At 47.4% G+C, this 17248-nt stretch overlaps 3 protein-coding genes across 3 annotated transcripts; 2 read left to right on the top strand and 1 right to left on the bottom strand.

Moving 5' to 3' along the window:
• Positions 1–2253: 2253 nt before the first annotated feature.
• Positions 2254–3392, top strand: ACET3X_007196 (uncharacterized protein; the record flags this gene model as incomplete). Its single annotated transcript, XM_069453410.1, has 4 exons — positions 2254–2587; positions 2651–2779; positions 2875–3017; positions 3105–3392. 4 exons carry the CDS (start codon positions 2254–2256, stop codon positions 3390–3392), a joined length of 894 nt encoding a protein of 297 aa, XP_069305964.1.
• Positions 3393–4166: 774 nt separating this feature from the next.
• Positions 4167–5440, bottom strand: ACET3X_007195 (uncharacterized protein; the record flags this gene model as incomplete). Its single annotated transcript, XM_069453409.1, has 2 exons — positions 4829–5440; positions 4167–4731 (listed from the first exon to the last, which is right to left on the bottom strand). Exons 1-2 carry the CDS (start codon positions 5338–5340, stop codon positions 4167–4169), a joined length of 1077 nt encoding a protein of 358 aa, XP_069305963.1. The 5' UTR covers positions 5341–5440.
• A 1217-nt stretch (positions 5441–6657) lies between these two features.
• ACET3X_007194 (uncharacterized protein) lies at positions 6658–15255 on the top strand (the record flags this gene model as incomplete). The annotated part of the gene is made up of 1 exon (XM_069453407.1): positions 6658–15255. The coding sequence occupies one exon, from the start codon at positions 6658–6660 to the stop codon at positions 15253–15255; it is 8598 nt and encodes a 2865-aa protein (XP_069305962.1).
• Between the last annotated feature and the right edge of the window lie 1993 nt (positions 15256–17248).

Raw genomic sequence — 17248 nt, 5'->3', positions numbered from 1 at the left:
TTTACAAGCTCATGTTTATCATTTAGCAAGTAGCTCCTTAACTCTACTTTCTTACTAATATCATAGCCTTGTTCCTTTGGTTTATTTGACACCGTCCTTTTCCAGCCTCCAAAGTAGGTACGCGGATATCAAAGACATGCCAACGCTCATGGAGAAAACCCACAAAAGATCGCCAAGAGGATCAGAAAGTCCCGTAGCATGGAGTATCTCGAACAACAGACTTGATACTCCTGTCGCCAGTATCTGCGGAAGGGCTATAAAGGTGTTGTGTGCGCCAAGCAGGGCACCGGTACAAGATTCCAACCCCGCAAGCCTCCTGCTCTCCTCGATCCTGATGACTTCGTTGTTGGCCAGGACGAAGGGAACCCACTGCGTCACACTCCAGCATACTCCCGTAAGAGCAACGGATAGTACTGTGATGATACGGGACTCGTAGAACGAGGTGGAAAGTAGCGCCGCAAAAAGCATCTGAGAAGCAAACCACGACGCCTCGAGAACTTTGAGTTTTGAATCTGCGCAACCATGGTCGGAGAGATGCCCCAGTTTTCCCTTGGAGGAGGACGCCCTGCTCGTCAACACAGGCAGGATAAATGCCATCAATAGTGCAACACAGGATTGGCCAAATAGAGCCGATGCACCGCCAGCTGCCTCACATGTTCTTCCCGTGTCTGGCAGTCTGCTTGGAGTCGGAACGGGGCAGTCTATGATATCTTTCAGCATAAAAAAAATGCCATGTTTACATGGTACAGTACTCACTCATCGAGGCTACTAAGCTAACGCAATTGGTAAGCCATCTTGCTTCAATGAACGTGGAAAACAACATACCTTGTAATGTGTACGAGAAGAGGGAACCAAGCGAACCACGAGAAGAATTGGGCCCAATATATGCGCCGCAATCTGGAAGAGAGAATTCTCCATGTAGCTCTTGCACCCGTGCTCGTCACTCCTCCTTTGAGTGCAAGCTCAGTTTTTGGGGATTCTGCGACGGTCCAGCAGGTAACGCCCAAGGAGGCTATGATGACGGCGATGCTCAAGACCACCAAAGCCTGTACGTGGGTAGAAGTAAAAGGAAATATTCCTGCCAAATCCGTCGCAGCTGCCAGATAGGACATCATACTCGCAATGTTATTGAGGCGGCTTGCCCAGGCATTCGCCTCCGTCTGCTGGCTTGTGCGGCACTTGTCGACGACGAGCGCACGCAGCCCCGATTGTACTGGTTGAACAGCAACATTGAGCACGACGAAAAAGAACAAAGCGAGCGGCGCAGCCGCTGGAGCCGGCTTCTGCGCCTGCCCCCGTCGCCCGGCAAACCAGACGGCCACCTCGGGGCTCCACGCATAACCAAGTAGAGCGACGACGAGCCACACACCGCCAACCACTATAAAGGGTTTGCGTCTGCCGCATTTATCGCTCCACCTGCCGAAAAAGGGTTGCAGAAAGGCGCCGCACGCTGGAGGGACGAACCAGACCAGAGTAGAAACAGACTTGTTGATTCCTAGAGACGCAAAATACGACTGGGGCATCACCCATCAGCATTTATGTATTTTATTCTTTGCGAAAAAAAAAGGGCACATACAATGCCGGTTGAGAACTGTATAGAAAAGGCAACTTGGACCCTAAAATTACGCGCGTAACAAGACGAATATCAGCAAACTAGAACCGTTCAAGACAAACGGACGGTCCGTCGGTCACAGAAAGGGCTCAACTTACCCTGCCATGCCGAAAACAAGACAGATGATGTACCACCGGCTGCGATATGTTTTTGGCTCGTCTTGCAGGCTCACGTCATGGTTGAGGAAAGCGTCGGATTCGTATGCTGGAGAGGCGGACTGGAGTTGCATAGAATGCACCATGACTGGGTTTACTATTGGTAGTATTGCTGACCCCAGATTGTTACAGCCGTTCGCCCGATTTCTTCAAAAGTAAAGATAAGGACTGATGTTACAAATAAGCTGGCTTCTGTGTCTGTTTGTCCCCTACGAAACAAAGGACTTTGTTGAGCAGCCGTCCCTCTCTGGCCCAGACCTCAAACGAGCTTTTTCGGATAAACCCGCAGGGATGGGTCTGCAAAGCAAATCAACGTACCAGCACCCACCATCCTAAGACGTCCATCTACTTTACCGAATTGCCGAATTCCCGGCTGCACTAACACCTTAACAAGAGAACACCTGCTTCCTCGTGAGACAGGAAAACAAGAATTCCCAGCGATTTTCAATTTACCCTTTATTCTTTCAGTCATTGGCACCGTCTCTCATGGCACCATTTCAACTATTGAACAAAGGTAAGACGCAGTATGCGGCGCTAGGGGAACGCTCGTCTACCGAATCCGAGGACATGGCGGAGAAGGAAGCCATCGCTGAATACAACGAGACTCGTTACGAGAGAAAGTACCGCCGGCTCCGGATAGTCTCCATCTTCTTGGTACTCGCCCTCGTTTTAACGGTCCCTTACACTGCGTACGTGGGCATGCATAGGCATGGTCATGCTCAGCCACACCCTGCGCACAAACACGTCCCAGACGGTGATCACAACCAATATGCTGCTGACGTTGGACTGGGAGTTGATCCATTTGGATGGGTACCAGCCGGTACGTTGGCAGCACCAGTGGCGCAGATGGGCACAGTGAGGATTGAACTAACCGAGAAGACAGACCTGGGCCAACCGCTAAGATGGGTCAAGTTCGGCGGCAAGGACGATCCCTATTACGTTGAAGAAGATGTTTTCGAGAGCCTAAAGTCGACCGAAGATGCGGTGCTGAAATTCCTTGAACTTGATAACCGTAAGTCTTCCCTAGTAAAAGAAAAACAAAAGAAAAAAGACTTTGATCTTCTGTTTTCCGTACGGACACAACCAGGTTAACACGAAACTTTTTAGCCGCGATCAAAACCCATGGAGTGAATACGAGCTATTTTGATGATGACGGCCATGTGCGTGATCTCCGCGCCACCACCGTCTACCAGGGCGACCACAAGATGCCAGTCTACTTTCTACGCGCCTTCCACCAAATGCACTGCATAGTACGTATACCGCTTCCTCTGCCATATAAAACCCAAAACAAGGAAAAACAGCACCAGCTAACACGACACGTTCTCGCGCAACAATAGTCCGTCATCACAGACGGGTACGGTAAAGCGCTGCACGGGCGCTCGAAAGACGCACGCTGGGGGCCCGAGCACTTTGCCCATTGTGTCAATGTGTTGCGCGAGACGGTATCGTGCTTTGCAGACGCTCAGGTCGCCTCGTTTATTCACCCGGGAGACGCGCACATTTCGCTTGGCCAGCAGGCGCGCTGCCGCGACTATAAAGCCCTGCGTGAGTGGGCGGATGACCCGGTCAGACAGCCGATTTACGAAAACTATGTTCACGAGGATCCTGGTGTAGATGGCGCTTAGATTCAAACTTTTTTTTGGTACTCTATGACAAGGGGGGAGAGAAAAGCTTGGAGAGCTTGGATGAGTAAGGAGGAAGATGGTGGGAATATAGATGATGGATGCTAGGGAGGTGACCCCATTTCAACTATGGTACTGCCTTTGGACGGTTGAGTAGCCAATAATCAATTTTTCATTAGTGGTCATCTTGTAATGGGTGTTTGGTTGATGACTGCGCGAAAGAGGTTTCAAGAGATGTTTACCTGTTTTTCGTTCTGACTGTATGATGCGTTTAGGCGCTGGTTTAGACTACATGGAGATCTGGCAAGTTTTACACAGGATGATTACATCGATTACTAGTTAGCTCTATCTAATGATAAACGGATAATAAACGCTTCGCAAGGTACATGCTTGAGAGATGTTTCCCAGTATGAGAAGAGGGGCAGAAAGGTCATGATGCCCTTGAACTCGAGCGCATCTGATATGTTGGACTTTAGCCATCTTCCCGGTTTTAATTTAGACTCCAGAAGCCTTTTATCGGAAAAATGCAACGTCTGAAAAAGGTAAATCTTCTTTTAGCAAATTCGTTCCGTGGCAATTGCGGACACTAGGTGTAGTAGCCACAGATGCGGCTAATGGATCGACTTTTTTCCATCTAGCATGCAGGAGAATAAAGGTCATGTACCCCAATCAAGACGATCTTTGTTGTAGAGAAGAAGAAAAGAAAAAAATAGCGTCACAACTATCCGAAAAAAAAAGACCGATGCTCATCTTACAAGCAAGAATCTTTCATGTCTATCATCTTGGAACAACCCCAGCTGATCCAGCTGAAGACAACATATACACCAGCTTCTTCCCACGGACCTCGCCGCGCATAAGCTCGTCCAGACCGTCCAATACGGCCTCAAGACCCCCACTTCTAGCCTCAAAGGGATGTACCTTGAACTGTCCTTCCCGTAAAAGCTTCTCGCTAATCTTCCAGAACCTTTTGCCAAACTCATAGTCCTCCTTGCTAGCAGGGAATTCCTCGGGACCCAGCTCAGGCTTATTGAAGGAGCTTCCAAAGATTGTATAGGCCACTGTGACGTTGACCTGAACGTCTTGGCGCGGAAATACACAATACAGAACAGCGCTGTACATGGGAGCCTTCATTGCCACGTCGTCCGAGAGCGCGTCAGCACAGATGCGTGCCGATGCGTCGGTGGCAATGCAATCAAAAGCGTAGTATAATTTGTTGTCTGTATATTTACGTATACGATCACCGACATCAGGTAAGCTGTAGTCGAATACTGCGTCGGCACCTAGTGACTCGAGCATGCCATAGTTGTGCGGGGAGCTGGTTGTAATAACGTCGAGGCCTGACCTAAATGTACCCCATGTCAGTTGTTGTATACGACCCATCCGAAGGGGAGGAAGATACTGTTGATCGGGAGGGATTTGGAGGAAGGAGGCAGGCTCACATTTTAGCAAACTGGATAGCCAGTGTACCAGTTGCAGTGCTACCACCATATACGAGCAGAGTCAAGCGCTCGTAACCTGGCTCATTCGGGAGTGGCACGGAAAGGGACTGATATAGACCTTGGCAAACCGTGGATAAACCAACACCCAATGTTGCGGCCTCTGCGAAGCTCACGCCATCTGGAATCTTGAGCATAATCCCCTCATTCGCCACGACATACTCGGCAAAGGAACCATCTTCGCAATTACTGATATTGCCTCCGTGCGTCCATCCAGCTACCCGGTCGCCAGGTCGGAGTGTCGTAACTTTTGCACCCACTTTTCGTACTATACCAGCAAAGTCGGATCCAGCTGTGCAACCCTCGGTCTTGGGAACGAAACGGACGTGTTTCCAGTCCACGGGGTTGAGTGCTACAGCAACGGTTCTGACGATGACGCTGTCTGGACGAAGCCGAGGAAGCGGCACGTCCACAACAGCCGCCGTGCTGCCTGTTTGAATCTTTATGGCCTTCATTCTCAAATAGGATAAGGTCCAGTTTTTTTCTTTTTGCGGACGTGTGAGAGCGTGGTGAAAGCGGTTCTAAGGTCGCTAAGAGTAATGGAGGGGAAGGGGGGACTGGGACTCGGGCGAGCCAATGTCATGAAACCATGAAAAAGCCAAGGAAACGGAGTAGTACAATAAGCTCGGAAGAAACAGGCTCGAAAATCACATGTGGAGATTTGTTTAGTAACGGCAAATTTGGACTAAGTTGTAGAAATCTTCTGAACCCGAAATCTTCTATGTTTTTGGAAAGAAATCTTTTGATACTCTCAAGACAACAGCTATATACCTTTACATAGCCTTCAACAGGGACGAGTAGTTAATCTCCTTGCGATACTTAGGCATACAATACTCTGCTAAAGAGGTTGAGAATAATTGTAGTATGAAATTAATCCTCTAGGGTAAAGGTAATACGCTCGGACTTTTGTACGGAATTGTGCATTTCGACAGGTATCTCTTTACATTGAATGTCGGCTGTAAGATACTTGAGTACACTATTAATGACCGGAATTTGTCTTAGGGCATAGCTGTTGAGTTTTACCTATGGGGAAACCCGTTTGCCCTTGTCGTATCTTGCTCTTTCACCATAAGACTGAAAACTTTGCACTGGAGGCTGACTTTTTTTTATCTTATAAGTGCGTATACGATTTGTTGCAAGTGTTATAGAATCATCCATCTCGTTGATAGCACAGATTTTGTTTCGAATTAGCCGAGGGGTTCGGAATAAATAAGAAGTGCAGATGAGCTATTCCGGCGGTAATTCGTTAGCCGACAGATTGCCGGGTGCTTACAACCTTGGCTGCCTGCTGCCAAGACTGAAAATAGTGTAGCTGATAGCAGGAATTCGAGCATATACGACGCTTGAATATAAACAAACAGATGCCACAGCGAAGGATAGATTTCAACGACGTCGTCCATACGTAGCGGAGTTAGTGAGACAATGTGCGCACAGTCCTATTAGGCCTTCCAACTTTGCTAAGAGGAGGAGATAGTCTTTCATTTCCACACAAGGCTCTTCACCAGTCCCTACTACCATTCGTTTTGCACACTCGATGCAGCCAGGCCAAAAATCAAGGAAAAACAAGGGAATCTATTCACGAGCTCTAGGATCAGCTTGCCAACGTAGGTTGATATCACTTTTCATACACCAATTGGCTCCCCTCCCGTATTCTTTACCTTGTTGTAGTACTAGCGCATGAGAGCATTCTCTGGCGAATACTTGGAAAGTCGGCAAATGGAACATCTGAGTGCGTGAACATTACTGATCTGTGTGTTTGTCTAGCAATCACAATGAAAGATATGGAATCAGCGTCTGTATCCGATCTACAACAAATATGGACGTGGAACAAGACTGTCCCAGCCACAGCTAACGAGCTTCTCCACGATCAGTTCTTAATAAAGGCCGATAAGATTCCCAACGCACTAGCCGTTGATGCTTGGGACAAAAGGTTCACGTACGCGGAACTGAATAGAGCCTCAAGTCAGCTCGCAAGACGCCTTGTCAAGGCAGGGGTTGGCCCAGATGTATTCGTTCTTCTATGTTTCGAAAAGTCCGCCTGGGCTATTGTATCGATGCTAGCAGTCCTCAAAGCTGGTGGTGCATTCGTCCCGCTAGATCCCAGCCAGCCACCAGCTCGTCGACAGAAGATTATAGAACTAGCCTGGGGACCAGTTGCCTTGGTCTCAGCATCGAATTCCGGCATCATTACGGGAGACGACCGGGAAGTTGTCGTTGTGGAACCGTCTCGATTTGATGAAGAAGAAGAAGGTGCAAACAATTCGTTGCCGAGCATCAGCGCTCATTGTGCTGCGTATGTCTTATTTACTTCTGGCACAACCGGCGTCCCCAAAGGTGTTGTAATGGAACACCGAGCAGTTGCGTCAAGCCAGATGCATCGAAGAACACTCAAGGGATACGCAGAGGGCTGTCGCGTCTTCCAATTCTCCTCGTATACTTTTGACACTTCTATCGACGAGATTTTCATGACTTTGGGTACTGGAGGCTGCGTTTGCGTTCCCTCTGAAGACGATAGAATGAACGGACTGGCATCAGCGATTCGAAACATGGATGTCGAATTGCTCGAGGTAACACCTACAGTGGGTCGTCTCATAGTTCCCAGTGAGGTCCCGTCAGTCAAGACCATAGTTTTCGGCGGAGAGTTCATGTCCCAGCTTGATTTTGCGCCATGGAAAGAGAGAGCACGAGTAGTCAACACTTATGGGCCGACAGAATGTTGTGTCGAGTGTGTCTTCAGTGACATCACCACTGAGACCCCTCCGGGACTTATCGGAAAGGCAGCTGGATCAACCTTGTGGATTGTCACACCGGACGAACACAACCGTCTTGCACCTATTGGTGCTGTTGGGGAACTCCTCGTCGAAGGACCGACTCTATCGCGAGGTTATCTCAACGACCCACAGAATACAACAGCTTCCTTTGTCCAAGATCCCGACTGGCTCCTTACTGGCACTACTGAATATCCTGGACGACACGGGAGATTGTACAAGACCGGAGACTTGGTCAAATATGCTAGCAATGGCAGCTTAATTTATGTTGGACGAAAGGATACTCAAGTCAAGATCAATGGTCAACGGTTGGAGTTGGGAGAGGTAGAAGCGCATGTGTCCAAGCTCGTGCCCGGAGGTACGCACGTGATCGCCGATATACTGTCGTATCAAGATGGCAGCCAGGCTTTGGCGGCCTTTCTCCGGTTCCCAGACGAAAGAGCTCCGGAGAATGGCATGAATCTTGAGATGTTGCCGGGAGCCAGTGATTTGCAGATTCAACTATTCGAGACTGTTCCGAGATACATGGTACCCACCTTGTTCTTCAAGAGCCGGGAATTTCCCATGACTTTATCTGGGAAGGCGGATCGAAAATTGCTACGCGACTTGGCCATTGGCCTGAGGCCGATGGACAGCAATCTGGAGAAGGAAACCAACAACCATGGTGTGTTACGGCCCATCAGCAACCGGGAGCGGAAGCTCCAGCAAATCTGGGCAACTGTGTTGAAGTTGTCTCCGTCGAGAATTGGGGCCAATGATAGTTTCTTCGAACTCGGCGGAGATTCAATCTCAGCCATCAAGGTTGCTGGTCTAGCACGTAAAGAAGGAATCAAAGTTGCTGTTGTTGACGTTTTCAAGAACCCGAGACTATGCGATCTTGCGGCAAAATCGACCACCAAGTCCAATAAGCCGAAGGAAGTTTCGGTTCTACCATTCTCTCTGCTGGAAAATGGCGAATCACTTCTTGATCAAGTCGCAGCTGCCTACAAATTAGATCACAACACGATTCAGGATCTTTTGCCATGTACACCACTCCAGGAAGGGCTCCTATCATTAACCAACCGCGACAGCGGCGAGTACATGATCCAGAAGGTTCTCCAAATCTCCGACGATGTTGATATTGATAGGTTTTGCAGGGCCTGGGAGACATCAGTTGAGCTACTTCCAATCTTACGGACTCGAATGTTTCTCGCGCCAGGATATGACGGGATCCTCCAAGGAATCGTGAGAGAATGTGTACACTGGACCAAGGCTAATCAGTTAAATGAATATTTGAAGCTTGACAAAGCTCAGCCAATGGGTCTCGGTGTTTCCTTAGCTCGGTACGCGCTGATTGACAACGGAGACGACAGGTGGTTTGTCTGGACGATCCATCACTGCCTTTATGACGGCTGGACAATGCCGCGTATGCTTGCCATTGTTGAACGTGTCTATCATGGCCTTAGCCAAGGACAGACCGAGGCGTTCAGTACGTTTGTCCAGAGCCTCTTGAAGCGCAACGTTCAGGAGACTGAAGACTTCTGGAAATCATATCTTGCTGGGGCAAATGTCACACGGCTCCCAAGGCGTGCTCTAAAGACGGAATCAACTCACGAAAGAGGTTATATGGAAAAGCAACACCCAGTAGCCTTCGAGAACAAGAGAAGCTATGTCCCGTCAACAATAATACGCGCGGCTTTAGGTATCGTCCTAAGCCAGTTGACAGGTTCCGACGACGCAATATTTGGGACAACTGTTTCTGGTCGATTCTCCTCGTTGGACAATATTGAAGACATCATGGGTCCAACGATTGCCACTGTTCCGATCAGAATAAGAGCTGAGGACGCAAAATCGATCGGAGAGTTCTTAGATGGCATCCAGGAGCAGGCCACGTCCATGATGCCATACGAGCACGTTGGTCTTCACAACATTGGGAGCCTCAGCCAATCATGCCAAGATGCATGTAAGTTTGAGACGTATCTGATAGTGCAGCAGCAGGAAGACACTTCATCTTTGGAATCTGGATCCCTGGGCCAGTGGCTAGGAGAATCGGGAACAAGCAATGGCTTCAGTACCTACCCTCTCATGATGGAATGCTCTTTGCTACAAGACGGGATAAGAATCCAGGCTGATTTCGACCAAGAAGTCATCTCGCCGCTCGAGATGGAGAGACTCCTTGATCAGTTTCAACACGTCTTACAACAGCTGTCACAGGCGGATTCTTTACAGAAGCTGCATGATCTCAAGTCGGCATCCATGTCTGACGTGAGACAAATTTTGGCGTGGAATGAAGACGTACACCAGCCTTTCAAACACTTACTGCACAACCTGTTTACGAAAATGGCAAAAGAAACTCCAATAGCCATGGCTATCAATGCATGGGATGGGACCTTCACATATTCAGAGCTCGACGAGGCTTCTTCACATTTAGCCAAGACTCTGGCACTTTTGGGCGTCAGGAAAGAAACTATGGTTCCAATATTCTTTGAGCACAGCAAGTGGGCTGTAGTAGCCATGCTAGCAGTGCTAAAAGCCGGCGGTGTATTTGTCCCTCTCGACCCTCATCAGCCAGCACTCAGAAGGAAGAAGTTACTCGAACAGGCTCATGGTCCAGTCGTCATAACATCCGCTTTGTACGCCGACTTGGTTCAAGCTAGCGGGCGCGCGATAGTCGCTGTCAAGGCTTCTTTGTTCGAGCTTGGTCAGCTTAAGGCCGATACGCCTCAAGACTCGGGTATGTGCACGGATATCGAGCCTGAGTGCGCTGCGTATATACTTTTTACATCCGGGAGCACAGGTGAACCCAAGGGAGTGGTTATGCCACACCAAGCTGTAAGCACCAGCTTGACTCGCCGCACCAACACTCAGGGATTTGGCCCTGAGTCTCGGGTACTGCAATTTGCCTCATACACATTCGACGTCATGATAGACGAGATATTCATGACAATTCTGTCTGGAGGATGTGTCTGTATCCCCTCGGACGAAGCACGCATGAGCGATTTATCAGGAGCCATCAGAGACCTCGGAGTAAATACCATTGGTCTAACACCCACTGTGGCTCGACAAATCGAACCCAAAGATGTACCAGGTGTCACTACTGTCATGCTCTGGGGCGAAGCTGTCTCTCACAATGATCTGTCCCGGTGGGGTCGTCTCCGGAATATCTTGCTCTTGTATGGACCAACAGAAGCCTGCGTCATCAGTGCTCATTTCGCCGTAGATGCTAATAATCTGCCTTCTGCTTCAGTGATGGGTAAGACGGTAGGGGCAACAGGTTGGGTAGTCAACGCCAGAAATCACGACCAGTTAGTTCCTGTTGGAGCAGTTGGCGAACTCCTAATCGAGGGCCCCGGTTTAGCTCGCGGCTATCTAAACAATGATGAAAAGACACAGGCATCTTTCATCCACGACCCGGAATTCTTACGTTACGACAAGGCCTATTCTCAAGAGCGGCACGGCAGAAGGAGGCTTTACAAGACAGGGGATCTTGTTAGATATGACATTTCAGGAAATCTCGTTTACCTCGGGCGGAAGGACGATGCACAGGTTAAGCTTAACGGCCAGCGAGTCGAGCTTGGAGAGGTGGAGTACCAGCTGGCACAATGCATACCCAATGCTAATCACATAATCGCCGATATCGTTACCATGTCAGGTGGTCAACGGCTACTGGCCGCATTCATCAAGTTCGCTGGTGGTGACTTGACACCAGCAGGCCATGACAATTCCACAACATCATGCAATATCCAGATCATCGCCGAAAGACTGGAAATCGAGAATGAAATGTCGAAGCGGTTGCCAAGATACATGATACCATCGGCTTTGTTCGCTGTCGAAGATATCCCACGGACTTTGGCTGGCAAGGTCGACCGCAAGCAGCTTCGCGAAGCGGCAGTAACCTTTGCAATTACCGATCTCAACCAGAAACACGTGCATGAAAAAGTCGCACGGCCGCTCAGCGAAACCGAAGGAAAGCTGAGACAGATATGGGCCGATACGCTCAAACTAGATGTATCGGCAATTCGCGTCACAGATAACTTCTTCGAACTAGGCGGCAACTCCGTCACGGCGATGATAGTCACTAGCCAGGCACGAAGACAGGCCATGGAGATTACCATTATGGATATGATCCATAGCCCCAGAATCTGTGACCTTGCGGCAAACGTAAAGTCGTGTGATAACCAACAGAATGCGACGATACCCGCATTCTCTTTGCTCGATGCTACAAATCGACAGCAGATTTACCAGGAGATAACAACTGCGCACGATTTTCCGCCGGAGACCATAGAGGACCTGCTACCGTGTAGTCCACTTCAGGAAGGACTACTTTCCTTGACTAACCTCCAAGGCGACTACGTCTCTCAAAGAGTCCTTCGAATCTCGGAGAATGTTGAGACGGATAGGCTGTGCAAAGCATGGGAGGCTGTCGTGCGTGAGCTTCCAATACTGAGAACAAGGTTCTTCATGGTGGCACAGCATGACATCATCCAAGCAGTCCTGAAACAAGAGATAAATTGGATTCAAGCTACAAACCTTGAAGAATATCTCGAAGCCGATATAGCACGCCCAATGGGCCTAGGAGATGCGATGTCGCGCTACGCCATTATCACCAGCGAATCGGGCAAAGAACGATGGTTCGTTTGGACGATTCACCACAGTTTATACGACGGCTGGGTCTTGTCTCGAATTCTCAACATGGTTGAATGCGCATACCATGATAGAAGTCTTGGAAGACCCATGAGTTTTGGCCATTTCATCAAGTACCTTTCAGAGATGGACAAGGTAAGGGCCAGAGAGTTTTGGACCTCCTACCTTGCTAGTTTGCCTACCCCTCCACAGCTACTCAAATGCGGCCAGAGGACTGAACCAGCTCGGAGAGGTTTATTGAGGAAAGAAAGAGCTCTAAGGTTGGACACTAAGAGCCATTTACCTTCAACTTTGATGCGCGCAGCCATGGGTATAACTCTTGGTCAGCTTACTGGTTTGGATGATGTCGTTTTCGGAACTACAGTAACCGGCCGTGGCTGTCCGGTATACGGCATTGAAGACATCATGGGACCTACCATCGCCACGGTGCCAGTCCGGGTCGATTTAAAGACGAAGCAAACAGTCAACAACTTGCTGGACACGCTACAGAGCCAGGCTATGGCGATGGTACCGTATGAACACGAGGGACTACAGAATATTGGGCGGATGAGTCAGGTGTGCCGAGATGCTTGCCAATTCCAAGTCTATTTGGTCGTCCAGCAAGACCATACTGCCTGCTCGAACCCTAGAACTCTGGGAGAGTGGCGAGAAGACTTGGACCGTGGTGGTCTGAGTACGTATCCCATCGTCATGGAATGCCACATACGTGAAGACAGAGTAGAAATTCAGACGAGCTTCAGTTCAGAGGCAGTGTCAGAGAGCAAGATGGAGGGAATGGTGTATTTTTATCTTCGGGTGCTGGAAAAGCTACTGGAACCCGGTTCCTGCTCTGCTGGGAAGCTCCAGGATATCATCCTCGCTCCCGAGATGGACATAAAGCAACTGTGGGGAGTCAATGGTACCGTGTCGCAACTCGTCGAACTCAGGAAGGAGTTGCAAGATATGGATCGGAAACTGGCACACCTCATCGATAATTCTCTCCACGAGGGCGGCTGCGAAACAATCCTCAAGGATGCAAGGGGTTTGGCCCTCAAGCTGAACGGCACACAGGTCCAATTGAACGGACCGCCCGTGGACCTTGGCGACGTTGAATACCAGATCAGCAGCTGCTTTGGCAACACGGTGCAAGCATTCGCTGATTTCATCACTTTCCTGGACGGCGGGCAAGCACTCGTGGCCTTTGTCCATGTCCAGAGTAGTCAAGGAGAGGCAACTGATGGCGCACCATCACTCCGGATAATGGCAAGCAACGAGATTCTCGAGTCAATTCCAGAACAAATGCCGCAGCATCTGGTACCAGCTGTGTTCTTTTCCGTTGACCGCATCCCGCGCACAATAACGGGAACCGTCGACCGCCGGCTTCTTCGAGAGGCAGCCGGAAAACTGGAGCTACACAAGCTCAAGACGCAGCAAGAAGGCGCTCCAAGTCCACCCAGCAAAGAAGAAGGAGAATTCTTGCAGATTTGGGCCAGTGTTCTCGAGCTTGAACCATCTACAATCGGTGTAAACGACAGCTTCTTCATACTAGGAGGCGACTCTGTTTCAGCCATGAAAGTCGCTGCTGCCGCTAGAGCACTAGGCCGAAATATATCCGCCCCCGACGTTCTCAAATACCCCACCATCGCCCAGCAAGTTGCGAACAGTTCGATCCAGAAGGGTTCAAGGCTATTTCTCACGACTCCAGAGCCGTATCAATTGGTTCATGACTGCCAAAGAGTGGAAGTTATGCAATCCATGGCGAGGAAAGGATTCTATGACGATGTAGTCGACATCCTGCCAACAACGGATTTCCAAAGCAAAATCGTCATGGACGGGATTCTGCACCCACACGCCGCTTTGAATTACATCTGCATCGACCTTGGGCGTGCAGTTGATCTCGATAACCTCCAGAATGCCTGCAATACTCTTGTGGACACGATTGAAATATTCCGCACAGTATTTGTCCTCGTGCAGGGCAAAGCGTGGCAGGTTGTCCTGAAGAGATTTCCAGCCGAGTTGGCTAGATTCGAGGTTGAAAACGATGGCTTTGCCGACATGTACGGCCAGATACCTTCACGGCCGAGCTCGTTCGATATTCCTACTTTATCGTTCAGTTTGGCTCAGTCTCAGAACTCAGGCTACAGACTCATCATTGGCATATCACATGCTCAATACGACGGGCTTTCCATGCCGATGATCTTGCGAGTCCTTGAAGCTGCTTACCAAAAAGACCATTTACCTTCCCCGATGGCGTTTTCAACGTACTCGAAGCTACAGTCGAGGCTAAGTGACTCATCAGTTGGCTACTGGAAGGACTTGCTCAAGGACTCTCGTCTCACTCAAGCCATGTCGTATTACCTGCCACGTTCCCCTCCAGCAAACCGACCACAGATAATGCAAAGGAGCAAGATGATGCCCTTGCCAGCCATACCTGAGGGCGTCACCGTGGCTCTCCTGGCCAACATGGCTTGGGCCTTGCTTCTGCATAACATCACCGGAAACGAAGACATAGTCTATGTCACTTTGGTTTCCGGCCGCCTTGCACCAGTCCGTGATATCCAAAACATTGTCGGTCCTTGTATCAGTCTAATTCCAGTCCGACTGGCCTTTCCTACATCCTGGTCCATTTTGCCCCAGATTGCGCGCCTCCGGACTCAATTTGCTGACCTCGGCCACGCCGATACAATGGGCATCGACGAAATCCACCACAGTTGCACGAACTGGAGGAGCGAATTGACTTTTGACTCCATCTTCTTTCATCAAAATGTGGCGGAGAAATTCGAGTGCCAACTTATGGGCCACCGCAGGAAAGTAGAGATACATATGAACCCTCTGGCAGCTGTTCCGAGGACTACGGTCACTTCGTACCAGGAGGGCAGTCATTTGAAGGTTCAACTCCTCACGACAAGTCATTTGATGACGACGGACGGAGTAGCTGCTTTGCTTGATAGATTCTTTGATGCGTTTTCAACTGTCTGCATAAGTCTATGTTCGGCGTAATAAGGAATAGATGTTCGATATCTAAAAACTATAGGTAATAGAAAAAAGATAAAAGAGTTATTAAGGGAAGAATATACTATTATCTTACTATCTTTCTCTTACTCTTTAATAAAAATATTCAAATCTCTATAGAATTCTTAAATAGCCTTAATATATAATATAAAAAGACTTAACTATTAAATAATAGGGTTATAAGATACTAGATACATAATAATTAGTGTAAATAGTAGTATTATTCTTAGGTAGACTAGAGATAAATCGCTATTAAGCTATAATAGTATGATTTTTTTATTTCCTATAAGTAGGGGGGTATTATTAAAATAGAACTTTAAAAAAGTAAAAAGTAGCTGTCCCTCTACTTACTAGTTATAAAAGTTAATAAAAAAGATAAAGTAATAACGCAGTTCGAACGCTAGACTAATTAGTGTTTTAGGGTAGTAAAGCTCTAACGTCTGTGCGCGAAAACTAAAGTTAAAAAAATTTGCTAAAGGCAACCAAAAAGACACCTATCGAACCTTAGTAGGCCTAACGGGGATTGCTAGCATTAGCTAGCGATACAATTATAATGTATTATAAAGGGAGGAGGATATAGTATCTTTACTATAATTAAGCTTACCTAGAATTTTATACATTTTTATAAAAGCCTAGCTACTTCTAACCTTTATACTAATACTAACTTTAAGTATCCTACTATATATAATTAAATCGCGCTCTATACGATTAAATCGCACTATATATAATTAAATCATACTATATATAATTAAATCGCACTATATATAATTAAATCGCACTATATATAATTAAATTGCACTGTATACAATTAAATTGTACCGTATATAAATATATGTATTTCCTCTTTATCCTCATCTGGGAGGTCTTCTGGCCTAGCCCAAAAACCCTAGCTGGACGGGTGCTAATTAATATATTCATAAGTACGCGATATGCCCGCCCTGTATACACTCGGGAGCTGCCTAGAGCGGTCCTCGACGAGTTGGATAAGCGATTACCTAAGTTCTGCTACCTCTTGCAGACTAAGACAGCAGATAATGTTGATGTTATTAATGCCTCTGATGTTAGCGATATTAAAGTAGAGGAGATAGTGAAGAAGAGCAGAATGTGGATGCTGAAGGACGTAGAGGAGGTTATCCACAAGGCCTGGATTGATAATACTGGCGGCGGCAAAGTCCTCGTGGTTGGCTATCTCGCTGTCCTAGTATTAGGAAAGGGATTAAGCTAGGAGACTAAGACCTGGCTGCGATAGCAAATGGGTGACGTTAGGAGGGCGATTGACGATCGATATCCTGGGCTTGAGGAGAGGGAATTTAAATAGATACTATAGGGATAAGAGAATAAGGCGTAGATAGTACTAGTACTAATATTCTTCTAACTAAAGCTAATTATTAGATAGTAGTAGCTACACTATAGGTAGCTAGTTAGTTATTCTTAGGAAGGGGCGGCAGTTATAAAGGGTAGAAATAGTAAAGGATAGTAAAGGATAGTATATAAGTTAGAAGGTTACGTCTTATAGTCTCTAGTCTACGTATAATACTATTATATATCTTTAGTGTCTAGTATTTATAATATCCTACGTACGTACTAGCTATACTAAATATAGGCTTATATAAGCCTATAGTTACTTAGTTAGCGCTTTATCTTAAAAAAGTCTCTAAACGTACTATAATAATAAAAAAAAAAGTCTATAAAGGCTAAAGCTAAAAAGACGTAAGTATAATACTATTAAAAGATACTATAATAGATTATAATAAAGGTATATTTCTTAAATACTTAGTTTTACTATATATAGCTATATATAGTTTAATAATAAATAGGTTAAAGCTAAAGCCCTAAACTCTAAGTAGTTCTAGAAAGTTATAGTAATATTAAGGAGAAGAAGAGTTTAGGGGGAAGAGGAGTTTTTAAATTATAGTTTATAGCTTATATTTAGGCTTATAACTATTATACTTAAGAATAAAGAAATATTTAAGTAACTACT

This window comes from Alternaria dauci, chromosome 6 (assembly GCF_042100115.1).
Source record: "Alternaria dauci strain A2016 chromosome 6, whole genome shotgun sequence".
Lineage (NCBI taxonomy): Eukaryota > Fungi > Ascomycota > Dothideomycetes > Pleosporales > Pleosporaceae > Alternaria > Alternaria dauci.
Note: the sequence above shows the minus strand (reverse complement) of the source record. Positions and strands in the feature narration are given on the sequence as shown.